This window comes from Vicugna pacos, chromosome 23, assembly GCF_048564905.1.
Source record: "Vicugna pacos chromosome 23, VicPac4, whole genome shotgun sequence".
Classification (NCBI taxonomy): domain Eukaryota; kingdom Metazoa; phylum Chordata; class Mammalia; order Artiodactyla; family Camelidae; genus Vicugna; species Vicugna pacos.
The window spans coordinates 3,346,338-3,362,036 of NC_133009.1; the positions used below are offsets into that span (position 1 = coordinate 3,346,338).

General features: G+C 46.5%; 1 protein-coding gene across 1 annotated transcript; it reads left to right on the forward strand.

The window, feature by feature from the left end:
* Window positions 1–2,046: 2,046 nt before the first annotated feature.
* On the forward strand, window positions 2,047–15,423 carry LOC140688735 (CBP80/20-dependent translation initiation factor-like). The gene is made up of 2 exons (XM_072948499.1): window positions 2,047–2,239; window positions 15,358–15,423. The coding sequence occupies exons 1-2, from the start codon at window positions 2,061–2,063 to the stop codon at window positions 15,407–15,409; spliced, it is 231 nt and encodes a 76-aa protein (XP_072804600.1). The 5' UTR covers window positions 2,047–2,060; the 3' UTR covers window positions 15,410–15,423.
* Window positions 15,424–15,699: the final 276 nt, after the last annotated feature.

The window sequence follows — 15,699 nt, forward strand, 5'->3', positions numbered from 1 at the left end:
ATGTGTCTCAAGGCTTGTCCCTTTCATAGGTGAGCCAGTATGGGGTGATTTCTGCCCCCAGACTCCCTCGCAGGATGATGGGGTGGCCCTGTGGCAGGCCCACGGGAGCCTGGGGGTGCCGAGCAGAGCAGGGCAGAGGCTGCTGCTGCAGGCGGAGCCCAGCACTCGATCCTCCTGGAAACACTCCTGACTAGTTGCTACAAAGCCCAGCTCCACCCGCACCTGTGAAGGATGCCAGAAGCCCTTGATAAAATCTCAAGTCTTTGAGGAATAATGGGCGTGGCCTTAGGCCCTGGTTTTTCCTCCAGGCACCTCCTTTCAGCCCTCTCTAGATGCCATACCTCTGAGGCCTGCCACCTCTCCAGGGCCCTGCACTGAGCTAGGCCTGGGGCCCAGCCCTCTAGAGCCTGCAGCCCAGTGGAGAGTAAGACGCATGCATACAACCAGCATTTGAAGAATTCACTGGGCAGTGGGGAAAGAGAAGTAGGAGATGTCCCCAGGGCCTGAGCAGGCAGCCAGGAGGCAGGATGAAGGAGGAGTGGGGCATTGGCAGACCTGGAGCTCTGCTGTGCAAACTTGGGCAAGTTACTTAACCTTCCTGAACCTCAGTTTTCATTCTGAGAGATAAGTAGATGAAGGCATATGGAATGCTAAAGAGATTGCCTGGTTTATGATATGGGCACAGTACACATTAGCCATTCCTTTTATTAGTAGAGGCTGCTGTATGCATGCCCATAGGCCGAGGCTGGGCGAATCCTTCACCCGCTGGCCTGCTATTAAAACAGGGACTCGGGCTACTTGCTAGATGACCTCTAAGGCACTGTTCTGTCACTCTGTAAATGTAAGGACCTCGAGCTCTGGTAGGTGGAGGGAAGGGGAAAGTGACGCTGGGTGAGTGACACAGGGTGAGCGAAAGCAGAGGCAGAAAGAGCATCGCATGTGAATAGTTTCCTGCCGAGTAACAAGTGACTACAAACTGAGTGGCCTGACATGACCCCGTTTATAACCTCACAGTTCCAGAAGTCAGAAGTCCCGCTCGATATAGCCCGGGGCTGGAAGCAAGGTGTCAGCCAGGCTGAGTTCTAGTCTGGAGGCTCTGGGGGACAAGCACCTGTTCCCAAGCTGGAGAGTTTACTTCCTGCAGTTGTAGGACTGCAGCACCGTTTCCTTGCTGCTCATTGACCAAGGGTTGTTCTCAACCTCTAGAGGCCGCCCACGTCCTTACACAAACCCCCTCCTTCAGGCCAGCAACTCTGTCTCCACCTCCACTGGAACACAGGTCACATTGTGCCCAGTCCCCCCGGGAGAGGGCCCCAGCACTAATGAGGGTGTCATGCTCCTATAGGGGGAGGCCAGGCAGGGCCCATGGCTAGGCCAAGCCCTCCAGAGAACCTGCCAGGCCTTTCATGTGCCATCCTTGAAAGCCATTTATGTCCTTACAGACTGGGCATGGTGTGTATCCCAGGAGCCGCGCCGTAACAGGGCTGCAAAATCGTGTTTATAACTTAAGGCCTACAGACCTCACCTCATTTCAGATTAGTCTGGTGTCCAAAGAGAAAACACCTCTTTAGAAGGAGGCATTTTCTTAGAGGCCCAGGCCCCTTAGAGGGTTTGTGTCTGCGGACCCTTTGTGCATCCCAATGCTGGGGTCAGGGACACAGAAGCCTGTGGTCTGCTTTGTGGTAGATTTTGTTAACTCCGAGTTGGGAAATGGGGCTGGGTGGTAGACAGAGTCTATCTCCTCCTTTTTCCCTGGTGGTAAGGTCTGGTATAACTCCCAACATCGCACAAGTTACTGTGTTGGCCAATTAGACAAATTACTTGCCTTCCCTGGGCCTGAGTCTCCCTAATCATGGGGGATCACAGTGTCCTCTTCACACTAAAGGGAATCCGGCACCCCACCGACTTCTCAGGATGTTGGGAGACCAAGGTGGGGTGATTGATGTGGGGGAGGATTTCTCGAGTGGGGTCATCCATCATCTCTGCCTCCAGCGGTGTCTCATGGAGCCTGTCTGTTCTCTGTGTCCCGCAGCCCCTACCCAGGCCCCTGAGCGTCAGAGATGGAGAACTCCTCAGCAGCGTCGGCCTCCTCCGAGGCTGGGAGCAGCCGCTCCCAGGAGATCGAGGAGCTGGAGCGGTTCATCGACAGCTACGTGCTCGAGTACCAGGTGCAGGGGCTGCTGGCCGACAAGACGAGGGTGACGGGGAGAGTGAGAAAACGCAGTCCCACATCTCCCAGGTGAGCGCCGCCCACGGGAGGGGCGGGGCCTGGGCAGGGGGCGGGGCCTGGGCAAACTCAAGGGGGCTGAGAAGGGACTGTAGCTCTGGGCAGTGTCTGGTCGCCTAGATTGCCGAGATGTGGATGGCCCCACCCAGCAGAGTAACCGAGCCAGTCAGGAAGCCCCTGGCCGTGTGCTCCTGGGCCCTCTGACCCACCTCTACTCTGTCCTAACCCGCCGGGCAGCCGGGACCCAGCTGGACTCAGAGTTCATGGAGCCCTCGTTTACTGAGTACCTACTGTATGCTGGCCACCACTCCCTGTCCTCCACAAGCCCATGTTCTAGAAGTGATCTGACGATTGTAGCTTATCCAAAATGTGCATCATCAAAAGTCTATCACTTGTGACTAATTGGTCTGAATTTCACATACAGGCAGTCATTGGCAGAACTGAATCTCTCAGGCAGTTACCCAGGGCTCTGTGTACCAGAACCTGTTAGGCAGATGAGGCCTCCTGACCAGAATCTCAGGTTGGTCTCCCCGCTCCTGGGTCAGTCTGCAGCAGCCCTGGGCTTGAGTAGAAGGTAAACTCGGCTGAAAGGCTGGGCTGAGATTTGGAGGTCTTGAGTTTTCCCATATAAACCACTCAGGTCCGGGACCATGTCACGTGCATCTTTGCTGAACACAGTAAATCCTCAGTAGATATTTGTTCAAGAGCTGGTTCTAGATTTGCTTCTAGCTGCCTGCGTGACCTCAGGCAGAAGCCCTCAACTCCTCTGAGGCTTGGCTTTCTTATCTGGTGAATGGGGATGATCCTGCTGCCTTAGGAATGTTGGAAGATCAGACATGATGAGACCCAAAAGCTACAGAGAAGCAGGGTGTTGCCTGCAGTGGATGCTCGGGAAGGGTTTCTTCTGCTCAGGGTCTGGGTCCTAGTGTCCACCTCTTGTACTTGTCCCACCTCAAGCCTGGGACTCCTCTGACAAATAGGGGCCACACGGGTGCCTGCTTTGGAGAAAAGCCAGGTGCAGCTGTCAGGCATGCCATCTGGGTGGGCAGAAGATCCAGATCCTCCAGCTTTTAAGAAAGCCAGAATGACCCTGTGGCTTTCTTGGAACTCAGGACCAGGAGTGGACCTAATTCTGAAGCCGTGGTGGTCCTCGCCTTATCCCCACTGGAGGGTAGGGAAGAGAAGATTGGCCCTGAGAGAGAAATGGACATAAATGTGATGCTTTCCTTGAAGCCCTTGAAGTTCTAAAATCATAGTTAGTGTGAGCCTGTAATTTGTCCAATATTCACTCTGCAAATGTGTGCTGAGCACCTGCTCTGTGCCTGGTGCTGTTCTAGGACTGGGTACCTGGCAGTAAGCAAAGGAGATGAATAGCTCAGCCCTCGTGGAACTTAGTCCAGTGGCAGATGGCAACTGCTGTGGGGAAAAATAAATCAGGAAAATGGAATGCGGAATGATGGCGGTCAGGAGGGGGTTGCAATTTTAAGTAGGATGTCAGGGAAGATGTCACCAAAGGAGGTGGAGGGGTGAGCTTGCAGATGTCTGGGGAAGGGGTAGTCCAGGCAGGAGGAACAGCACATGCACAGGCCTGAGCTGGAAGCGTCGCTCCTGGGGCAGCAGGGAGGCCATTGTGGCTGGAGCAGAGAGAGAAAGAGGAAGGGCAGAGGAGGTGCTTGAGCGAGGTAATGGGATTGGGTAGACCAAATGTATGAGGGCTGAGCCCTGGGGTTGCCTGCATTTAGAAAGCAGAGGTGTGAAGGGGGACCCAGCAAAAGAGACCAGGAAGGGTTACACAGTGAGGCAGGAGAAAATCCAGGCAAGGTGGGATGCCAAAAGCCCTGGGGAGGATGTATTTTGAGGGAATGGGGGGAGGCAGGCTGGCTGTGTTGACGGTTGACTGATGCTGCAGGCCATGCAGGAGGAGGATGAAGAAGAACCTAATGGAGCCATGGGAGCTGTTGATGACCCTGACTGGAGAGGTGACAGTCCAGAGGTGGGAGGTGAAGATCAGGAGATGAATTGGAGACAGGAGGATGATTCAGGTCCTCCATGTATTACAGGAGTCCCTGTAAAGAGGAGAGGAATGTGGTTTGAGGGGAAGCGAGGTCAAAACAGGAGCATAAACAATATGTCATGGGTTGATGGAAGTGGTTCAGGGCAGAGGGGCCGGTTGCTGGAGCAATGGCCTTGAGTAGGTGAGAGGACTTGGCCTTGACTGGGGTCCCATGGACAGGCGTGTGGTGCTGGCCTGATGTGTGCTTCCTGCCTCCCCCACTGTGTGGACTCTGTGACCTCCATCAAGGCATCCCTTGATGTTTCCTCCAGGTAGAATGGGCTCTTACAAGAGGAGGGTCCCAGAAAGCCATGAAGCTTCACCCCAGAGGAATGCTCTGTGAGTAGCAGAATTTCTGTTCCCAGAGCAGCTATGGGGAGAATTTTGGAAGGAGGGGCCCTCCCAGCACCTCTGACCTCCCTGTGGTGACAACTGAGCTCTCAGGATGTCAGGCAGATGGAGAAGTGGCCTCAGTCTGGGCCCTGCACTCCCGGCTCCTGCTGCTGGAAAGGATTGAGCCTAACCACGCTTGGATGTCCACATCTGGAGGGGCAGAGTGTGGAAAACACTTGTACCGTCTAGATGCATTCATTAAACTTTCCTCATTCCCTGAAGTTCCCAGGAAGAATCCAGACACCTGCAGGATGCTGGGACCTGCCTGTGTGCTGCTGGCTGAGAAGGGACTTTTCAGTCCTGCTCCTGCCAACCGTCCCACCCCCACCCCAAACACAGCTGGGGTCCAGACTCTGAGGAGGGGGCAGCTGTGAGCAACTCTAAGCAAGGCTGGGGTTAGATGTGTGCATATAACACACTTAAAATAAATACACTTTCTATTGACACAGCTTTATGGGAAATCTTTCTGCTAAAGCACTTTTGCTTGCTTTTATTTAATCTGATGACTATTTTAAATGGAAGCCAAAGACAAACCAAAGCAAACAAAAAAAACCTCAGAGAATGTCCCCGGCTGCCTGTCTGCTGTGGTGTTTTGATGTTTCTGGGAGAGAAAATTGTTAAGAATCTTGGAAACCTTGAGAAAATTGAGGGAGTGGAGAAGAATGTTGCTTTTCAGTGGGTGAGGTCATCTTTTAGGATCTGAGAGATGACAGTTGACACTCTGGAAGAAAATACCTCATGATGCTTGTGCAGTTGTGTTCTCCCCTGCCCCTCTCCCAGCAACAACTAGGAAGAAAAATTGGTGGATGGGTGGATGGATGGATGAGAGAGAAAGAAGCTTCCTTTTTTTCTTTTCTAGATGAGTAACCAAGAGAATGTATATTCTTAGTTTCCTAACATGTTTGGGATGCTGATTTTAAAATTACCCACACATTTCAAGAGTACCTGCTCTCCAATGAATTCCAAGTCCCCAAAGGCACATCCTGAAAGCTGTCCTCACTCTGTCCTTGGGAAGAGGGGCATAATATAGCCCTATTCTGCAGGAGAAGAGATGGAGACAGAGATGAGAAATGGCCAAATCCCCAGTGCCCACCCCTTCCCCACCTACTTTTGGTTCCCTGCTGGGTACTGTCTGTGACTAACAGGCTGTTAAGAGGTTAATATATTTTTCCCCCATGGAGTGAGAGTTAGGACTCTAAATCTCATTGACCTTTAACCTTTGGTGGAAGAGATTGGGATGTTACGAGTGGGGAAGTTTGGCACTTCTGCTGTTAGTGGATGGTCTTGTGGATCATCAGCAAGCTTTAAAGTGGGGTTCACAGCTCTGGCTGCGCCCTGGAATTGTTCCGGAGCTTGAACAGACCCCACCCCAGAATTGAGTGGAATGGGGAGGGGCCTGGGCATTGGCACTCTCTTCAGTCCCTGTGTGACTCTGATGTGTGTCTGTCCTCCTTCCCCGCACCTCTATGACCAGCTACCTTGAGCCTCACTCCCTTGGAAGGATAGAACGTAGGGCCATTGTATTCCAATAAATTCTTATGAGTAGGTCGATTGAAGAGCCAGTGAGGGTGAAGATAACTTCCTGTTATCTTTTTGATAACTTTTTGATGCTGTCAGGCACTTGAAAGGCCTGGCTTTTCTCTCATGCAAAGACCTTACAAAGAGAGATGCCACCATGCAGATATGTAAGACGGGCTAAGAATTCAGATTGACGTCATGTCTCTTTCTCACAATGTTTTTCCTTCTCTTTCTCTTCACGTTTTCCCTTACATTCTGCCTTCCCTGTTCACTGTTTCCTCATCCCCCTTTTATTCCATTCCCTCATTTTCTGCTGCCCTTTGAATTCTTGTTCCCTGCCATCTTCACTCATAGGAGGAAGCGCTCAATGGTGGACCTCCCATGAAAAGCTTAACAGAAGAAGTGAGTGTAAGGGGAATTGTGGGGTGGTTGAACATGGTGACTCATTTTATTTTTCTCTTTATTTAAAAAATTATTTATTTTTAATTACACAAGTACTATATGTATATATTCCCACGGTACGTAAGAATTCAAATACTAATTAGCTATTGCCTTATTTTGCTGTTACCCAACCTCCCGTTGGAATGGTGAGTTAACTTCCTCACCTTTTTAATGCTTTTACCAACACACACACACATCTATAACATGACCTACAGAAATAAAGTATTTCAAAATCATATGTCATGGCTGGTGAATATGCTGTTCAATAACTCACCTTTTTCACCTAGCTGTATGCCCTAGGGATTCCTCCAGGCTTGTACATCTCTATGTTCCATTTAATGGCTGCACAGTAGCCCATAGAATGAATGTCCCACAGTTAAACCATTCACCTATTGATGGGCATTCAGATTACTTCCAAATTTCCCCCTGGAAATACAGGATAGTTCAGTGAATACTTCTGAACATACCTCTTCCTGCACATTTCAAAGTGTTTCTTTAAGTGGATGCTGAGAAATAGAATCAGTTTTAATAGCTATTGCCAAATTGCTCTCTAAAAGGACTGTTGCATTATTCCCAGGATCACCAGTGTATTGGGACAAACGGTCTCTTGTCACTTTAATTTGCATTTCTTTGATTTTTAATGAGGTCGAGCACTTTTTAATCCGATTACCAGTCATTTTTTTTAAAGTAGGTTAAATTTTTATTTTACTTTTGAAGCAACAGTTGGGAAGACAGAGACCATCAGAAAACAGAGAAAGAAGTCCACCATAATTTTATGATAAAAACTAGGGTAATTTTTATGTATGATTTTCACCTTATATACTTTTTAAGAGGTGAACTTCTAGCATACAGGTAACCTTTATTTTTATTTATTTATTTATTTATTTTTAATTGAAGTACAGTCAGTTACAATGTGTCAGTTTCTGGTGTACAGCACAATATCCTAGTCATGCGTGTACATACATATATTCATTTTCATATTTTCTTCATTAAAGGTTATTACAAGATATTGAACATAATTCCCTGTGCTATGCAGAAAAAACTTTTTTTAAAATCTATTCTTGTATATAGTAGCTAACATTTATAAATCTCAAACTCCCATGTTTATCCCTCCTTCCCTTTCCCCGTAACCATAAGATTGTTAACTATGTCTGCAAATCTGTTTCTGTTTTGTAGATGAGTTCATAATGTCCTTTTTTTTTTTTTTTAAGATTCAACATATGAGTGATATTATATGGTATTTTTCTTTCTCTTTCTGGCTTACTTCACTTACAGTGATGATCTGTAGGTCCATTCATGTTGCTGCAGATGGCATTATTTTTATTCTTTTTTATGGCTGAGTAGTATTCCATTGTATAAATATACCACAACTTCTTTATCCAGTCATCTGTCAATGGACATTTAGGTTGCTTCCATGTCTTGGCTATTGTATATAGTGCTGCTATGAACATTGAGGGTGCATGTATCCTTTAGAATTAGAGTTCCCTCCAGATATATGCCAGGAGTGGGACTGCTGGATTATATGAGGAATCTCCATACTGTTTTCTATAATGGCTGCACCAAACTACAGTCCCACCAGCAGTGTAGGAGGGTTCCCTTTCCTCCACACCCTCTCCAGCATTTATCATTTGTGAGCTTCTGAATGATGGCCATTCTGACTGGTGTGTGAGGTGATACCTCACTGTAGTTTTGATTTGCATTTCTCTGATAATTAGTGATACTGAGCATTTTCTCATGTGCCTATTGGCTATTTGTATGTCTTTCTATTGCCTGGGTAGACTGCCCTAGGAGAACATTGCTAAGATTTATGTCAGAGACTGTTTTGTCTATGTTTTCTTCTAGGAGATTTATTCTGTCTTGTCTTATATTTAAATCTTAAATCCATTTTGAGTTTATTTTTGTGTATGGAGTGAGAGAGTAGTCTAACTTCATTGATTTACATGCTGCTATCCAGTTTTCCCACCACCACTTGCTGAAGAGACTGTCTTTTCTCCATTGCATATTCTTGCCTCCTTTGTCGAAGATTAATTGACCATAGGTTTGTGGATTTATTTCTGGACTTTCTATTCTGTTCCACTGATCCATGTATCTGTTTTTATGCCAATACCATGCTGTTTTAATTCCTGTAGCTCTGTAGTATTGTCTGAAGTCTGGGAGGGCTATTCCTCCAGTTTTGTTCCTTTTCTTCAGTATTGCTTTGGCAATCCTGGGTCTTTTGTGATTCTATATAAATTTTAGGATTGTTTGTTTTAGTTCTTTAAAAAATGTCCTGGAAAATTTGATAGGGACTGCATTAAATCTGTAGATTGCCTTGGACAATATGGCCATTTAATGATATTGATTCTTCCAATCCAAGAGCATGGGATATCTTTCCATTTCTTTAGGTCATCTTTAGTTTCCTTAATCAATGTTTTGTAGTTGTCCATCTATAAATCTTTCATCATCTTGGTCAGATTTATTCCTAAGTATTTTATTGTTTTGGATGCAATTTTAAAAGGGATTATTTCTTTACCTTCTTTTCCTGCTAATTCATTGTTAGTATAAATAAATGCAACTGATTTTTCATACAGGTAACTTTTAGCTTGCTTGCTTACTTAGCATGATCTCCTGGACATTGTTTGGTGGTTTGGCATAAAGTATAATTGTTTAAAACTGCCAGTTACTGTTGGCTAAATAGTGAAATACAATTAAAGCTAATGGTGATTAATTCAGGCTCTGTTCCAGGCTCAGGATTAAAGTCATGAACAAAATGGACCATAATCCCTGTCCACCCAGCCCGTACTTTTGGATGGGGAAGGACAGATGACTGATGAAGAAGCAAATAGAATATTGCAAGGTGATACACAAGTGAATGAGGCTGGAAGGGGCGGGTCACTGGGCTGTCTGGAAGGCTTACTTAGTCTTCTTGAGCAAAAGAAGGTGAAAGTGAGACCACTTAGGAAGCAGCCTTCCAGCCAGAGGGCATGCTGAGGACACTGCTCTGGTGTGGGAATGTGCCCCTTTTGAAGACCAGTGTTGGGCCAATCTGGTTGGGAGCAAAGTGAGGAAGAGGGAGTGTCATGGCCTCATCAGCGAGATGCTGGAGGGTTTTGAGCAGAGGAGGGACATGGTATAACTCTTTAAATAGGACTCTTTAAATAGGACTCTGGGTGCTGTGGGGAGAATGGCTAAGGTGAGGAGCGGGGGGAGAGGGGGAAGAAAGGGAGCAGGGAGACCAGGAAATCCTTGGTTGATCCAGGAGAGAGGAGATGGTGGCTTGGAGCTGTGTGGCACCATGGAGGTGGGTAAGCAGCGGTCAGATTCTCCTACTTTAAGGCACAGATGACATGATTTTGTAATGAATGACCTTGACAATTGCCTGAGCCTGTAGAAGGACACATTTTCCAGAAGTGAGATATGGAAGACCCTGGGAGAGCTGCTTTGGAGAGGAGAGCTTAAGAATTCAGTTTTTGAACATGAAAGATTTAAGATAGTCTTGGATATCTCAGTGGAGATGTTGATCAAGCAGTTAGATGTACAAAGAGTTCAGAGGAGGAGGATGACATTTGTAAAAAGCATATGGGTGGAATTTTAAGCCCAAGGTTTTGGGATCTTAGGGAAGAGGGTCAAAGATTGAGCTGTAAGAAGTTGGGGCCACGGGGAGGAACTACCAGAGGAGGCTGAGATGTGTCCATGTTAACTCATTTACTTTACATAACAATGCTGTGAAGAAGATGCTGCTTTTTTCCCAGCTTACATGGGAGGAGACTGAGGCACAGAGCTGTTGAATAAGCTGCCGAAGGTCACACAGTGAGTATGTGGTCAGTCTGCGGTTTGAAGCAGGTGCCATACACAGCCTCTCTGCTATTGGCAGTTTCTGTAATTATTACAGGTGGGGAAAACTGAGTCTTAGGGATGAAATGACTTGCCCAAGGTGACAGAGCAGGAATATGAACTCAGATTCGTTGCTTCAAGAACTCAGGCTCCTAGTCACTGTGCCACCTGCCTCCTCAGAGGGAAAGTTTTGTTTTTTTTTAAGGATAGGAGCAAAAAGCCTTTCTCCCTCTCTCAGATCTCAGCCTTGGGCAGTCCCCTCCCCCTTACTCACAAGGTTTTCCTGGAGTTTCACTGCAGATGGAGAGAGGGAGCCACCAGCCAGTCTCCGCCCCCATCTCCCCTCTTCTCCTCTCCTGATCGGTTAGCGCTGTGCCAGGACAGAGGAAGCAGTCGAACGTGCTCCTGACTTTGAGAAGCTCTGGTCTCTAGGGTGTCCCATGCCTGGCTCTGTGAGGCTGGGAGGAAGTGCCATCCCCTCTCAGGTGCCTCACCGGGAAAAGAGTGCACTGGGTGAGAGCAGCGGTTCCCATGGGACCTTCAAATTGCCCCTGGTGGTCCTGGCACTCCCTTGATTAAGAAGCCTTAGATAGGGTGACTTTTTTTTTTTCCCCAATGGTCTCTTCTTTATGATTTTTTTTAATTGAAGTATAGTTGATTTACAATGTTGTATTAGTTAAGACGACTTTTTAAATACTTCTTCACTTTGAAATGATTGCAGATGTACAGAATAATTACAATAATAAGACAAAGAATTCCTGCATATCCTTTTCCAGATTCTCCAACTGCTTATATTTTACCACATTTGCATTGTGTCCTTTCTCTCCATAGAAAAATAGATCAGCCAATCAGTAGATTCTATATATAGAGAGAGATTGCTCCTTTATCCCTTAATACTTCAGTGTGTGTTTCCAAAGAACACGGACATTGTTTTACATAATCACAGCACAGGAAATAAACATTGTACAACACTATAGTTTATAGATCTTACATTTCACCAGTTTTCCCAATGATGGCCTTTCTAGCCAAAAAATTGAAAAAAATTAAATGTAGATTTACCATGTGACCCAGCAATTCTGCTTCTGGGTATATACCCAAAAGAATTGAGAGTAAGGACTTGACCAGCTACCTGTACAACATGTTCTCAGCAGCATTATTCAGGTTAGCCAAAAGGTGGAAATGACCTGAATGTCCATCAGTGGGTTACTGGATAAGGAAAATGTGGTCCATACATACAATGGAATATTATTGAGGCTTAAAAAAAAGGAAATCCTGTCACATGCTACGACATGGGTGAACCTTGAGGATTTTATGCTACGAAAATAAACCAGACAGAAAAGAACAAATACTATATGATCCCACCTCAGTGAGGCATGGAGAATAGTCAGATTCATAGAGAATGAAAGTAGGATGGTGGTTACCAGGAGCCAGAGGGATGGTGAGTTATTGTTTGATGGGGACAGTTTCAGTTTGGGAAGATGAGAAAGTGCTGGAAATGGATGGTGATGAATGTACTTAATGCTGCTGAATTGTACACTTAAAAATGGTTAAAATGGCAAATTATGTTATGTATATCTTACCACAATAAAAAAAAGTCTAGATCAGCATCTAATCCAAGATCATACATTACATTTAGCATCCAACATTTTTATTGGCTCTTTGAATTAATATCTATTTATTCCCTTTGCTCATTCTGCCACTTTTTGACTGTGAAACCCTGGGTCAGTTACTTAACCATGCTATGCCTCAACTTCTGTATTTGCAAAGTGAGTAATAAATGGGCCTAGGGATCTACAAGGAATAAATGTTAATGTATGTAACAGGCTTAGAACAATCCCTAGGTTTAAATGAAATCTTTATATTTTCAGGCAATGAATCCTTTGTTATATGTGTTGCAAGTAGCCTCTCACTTGCCTTTAATTGCGTTTGTGATTTCTTTGGTCACACAAAAGTTTTAGACTTTCATGGAGTTTAAAACTTGTATCTTAGATTTTAATCAACTGGAATGTGTTGTCCGTGGTAGTGGGAGACAGACACTAGGGTAATTTTTTCCTCACTGGCTCGTGGATTGTCTCAGTCCATGTGTTTATTGATGATCTCTCCTTTCCCCTGATTTGAAACACTGTCCTTATCATATATTAAATTCCCATTTGCACATCCTGTCTGTCTGTGGATACAGTTTTATCGGTTGATCTTTGTCTCATTGTCCTGTGCTGACTCAGCATGCTGATTTTGCTCTGCGTGGTACACTTTGATGTCTGAAAGGGCAAACCCCAGGGGACTTCAGACACCACTGAAAGGGGTAGGGGGAGGTTCAACTTTAGCACCTTCAGCACCCCACTCCCCAGGCTTTTCCCACTTCACTCCTCTTCCCTCAACCTTCAGTGACTTCCCCTGTCCTCCACAAAGTCTGCTCCCAAGATACTGTCCATCCTGGGATGCAAGTGACTGATAACAGACTATACTTCTTTTTAGTGTGAAATATTTTAAATGTTCCGATAAAAGTAGAAAATAATAAAATGAGCATCTAGTTTGATTACAGAATAAACATCTGTACTCCTGTGTTTATTAATCTTTAACCCTGTGCCATCTTTGTTTCAGCTTTTTAAAATAAGAAATAAATTATAGCAGTTATGGTGGAGACTCAAAGCTACTCTCGTGAATTCCATGTTCATCATTCCCATGTGTACAGATTTCCCACTTTCCCCGCCTCTTTGTGTTCAATGACCTTTTCAGGAGGGGCCATCTTATGCACAGAGGACTTGTTTAGAGAATTTTCCAGGCAGTAGCTCAGAAAAGGCAAAGGTGAGGCAGGAGGTGGTGGCTGCAGCTGAAGAAGAAAGAAGGCAGCTTTGGCAGCAGGATCCCAGCAGCGGGGCAGGAGCTTTGAACAGGGAAGGGAAGGCTCCCAGGGGCTTTTAGGGCCAGGGAAGAAACACTCTTCCCAGTGGAGGTGATTCAGGCAGCAGCAGGGAGAGGATATGACTGGGGATTGGAGGTGAGAAGCCCACAGACCCAGTGGGTACAGATTCCTGGGAGAAGTGCTGCTTAATTCCTCCCCCAGGGGTCAGGAAAGCTGTGCACAGCGGGACCACAGCCCCTCCTCCAACAACTTTGCCTGCGGCCATGTCTGTATCTAGTCCTGTCTGGGTCTCAGGTGGATTTCTGCAGACTTTACCATCTCATTTGCTTTCCTACACATGCATCTGCCCTCTGCTCTCTGTCCCATGCTCCACTTCCATCTCTGCCTCCACCACCAGTGGAAATGCTGCCCAAGGCATAAGAAGATGAGGCAGAAATGCCGTGGCTTCTCCCTTCTTCCTGTCTCCCATTGGCCCAACCATGCTGGAAACCAGCTGAGTCTGCAGGGTTCAGCCCCTCTGCGATGCAGAGCAGAGGTGGGCAAGAAGTGTATCTGAGGGCTGACTCTCGTGGGACTGGTACCTTGCCTTTGCCAGTTCTTTGAAGCTGAGCTGTGCTGTCCAGTATGGCAGCCAGTAGCCACATGTGGCACCTGAGCACTTGAAATTAACATATGCTCTACATGGATTTCAAAAATCTAGTATGGAGAGAAGTATGTATAATAGCTCATTGATCATTTGTATATTAATTACCTATAGAGATAAATATATTGAGATAAATGTAATATATTATTAAATTTAATTTTACCTTTTCTTTTTTCCTTATTTAAATCTAGCTACTGGATCATTTAAAATTACGTCTGTGGCTCCTATTTGTTGGCTAGTGCTGCTTAAGGGTGTACTTGTACCAGCCTAGATCATTGGTATTGTAACAAAATGCCTTTCCTATACAAAGGTCATGCCCTTGACACACAGCCTGGAGGGTATGTCTAGCCAAGGTGTTACAAATCTGGGACTGTGATGGCCTCGAGCCATCCACACTCACTGACATTTCTGACCAAGTGTGTCAAACAGGAAGGTTGGGCTCCTCTGCTTTTTAGGAATCATACAGGGTGTAGGTCAAGGTCAATGTTCAACATTAGCCAGAGAGCCTAGCTAACGTTTAATACGATGCTAAAGGCCCTACCGTACGTCTAGATAGCACATTGCAGGGGAAGAGCAGTACTGTTACTACTACTTTCTGTATAGATTTTTTGTGGTTCACCAAGGTCCTTCATTTCACCCTTGCAGAGTTGCACAGCCTTACTGTCCCCATTTTATAGAGGACGAAATGAAGCCTGAGAGAGCACGTGGATTTTTAGTGGCTCTTACACTTCTGATGTATCACTTGAGGGGCTTGTCAAAATGGAGAATACAGACTCTGCCGTCAGAGAGTAATTCAGTGGGTGGAGGGTGGGGCCCAGGGACCACTGTCACGCAGGTGGTTGTGAGACTGTACTTTGGGGGCCCTGAGCTCTCATGAGATCAATGGTGGGACTGGGCTTGAGCTGGGCTTCTGATGGCCAGTGTGGGGCTCTGCCCCAATGCCATGCTGTCCCAAATGTCCACAGGTCCACCGTCATTTTGTTGCTAGGTGCACGGGATGATCCACACATGCATGCCTGGCCTCCAGCTCTGGCCTTGACCCTGTAGGGGGTCTAGTGTGGCTGAGGCATAGTCAGGAGGTCAAACATGGTGCTGTTTTCTCAAATCTCATAATTATCCTATGTGGTGTCTGGTTGGCCTTGGAATGTAGCGGAATGTTCATGACATTAGATGAAAGGAGGTGGGTTTGCCTGCCATACGCATATACCAGAGGGTCACCTCCATGTGGAATTTGGAGATGCCAACTTGGACCTGCCGGTAGAGAAAGATTTGTCTTTGAAAGTGACTGAGCAAGATTTCATACCAGCTGTACTGCAGAAGGATGGGGCTATTCCTGGGGGGCCAGGGCAGAGTGAGGACGAGCCTGTGTGTCCTGCCATCACTGACTGCCCCTTTCTCCCCTGCAGTGGACGGTGGACTGCAGCGAGCAGCTGGACAGCAGCTGTTCCTTCTCCCTAGGACGAGCCCCCCCCGCAGCAGGTAGGGATCCAGCTCCATCCGGGGGTTTTCATGGTCTTGTCTGTCTAGGTTCCTGGGCTGCCCGCCATGGTGCTCCTGAGAAGGTGGTGATGTGGAAAGAGTAGGAAACAGGAGAGGGGAGGGTGCTGTCTGCACTCTGGAAAGTTCTCCCTGAATACCCAGCCACAGTGAAGCTCTCCCTCCCCAGGACACATAGATTCGTAAGATTTATTTTCAGTAGCAACATAATTTATAATAACAAACATCCGCAAACAGCTAATGGTCCGTTG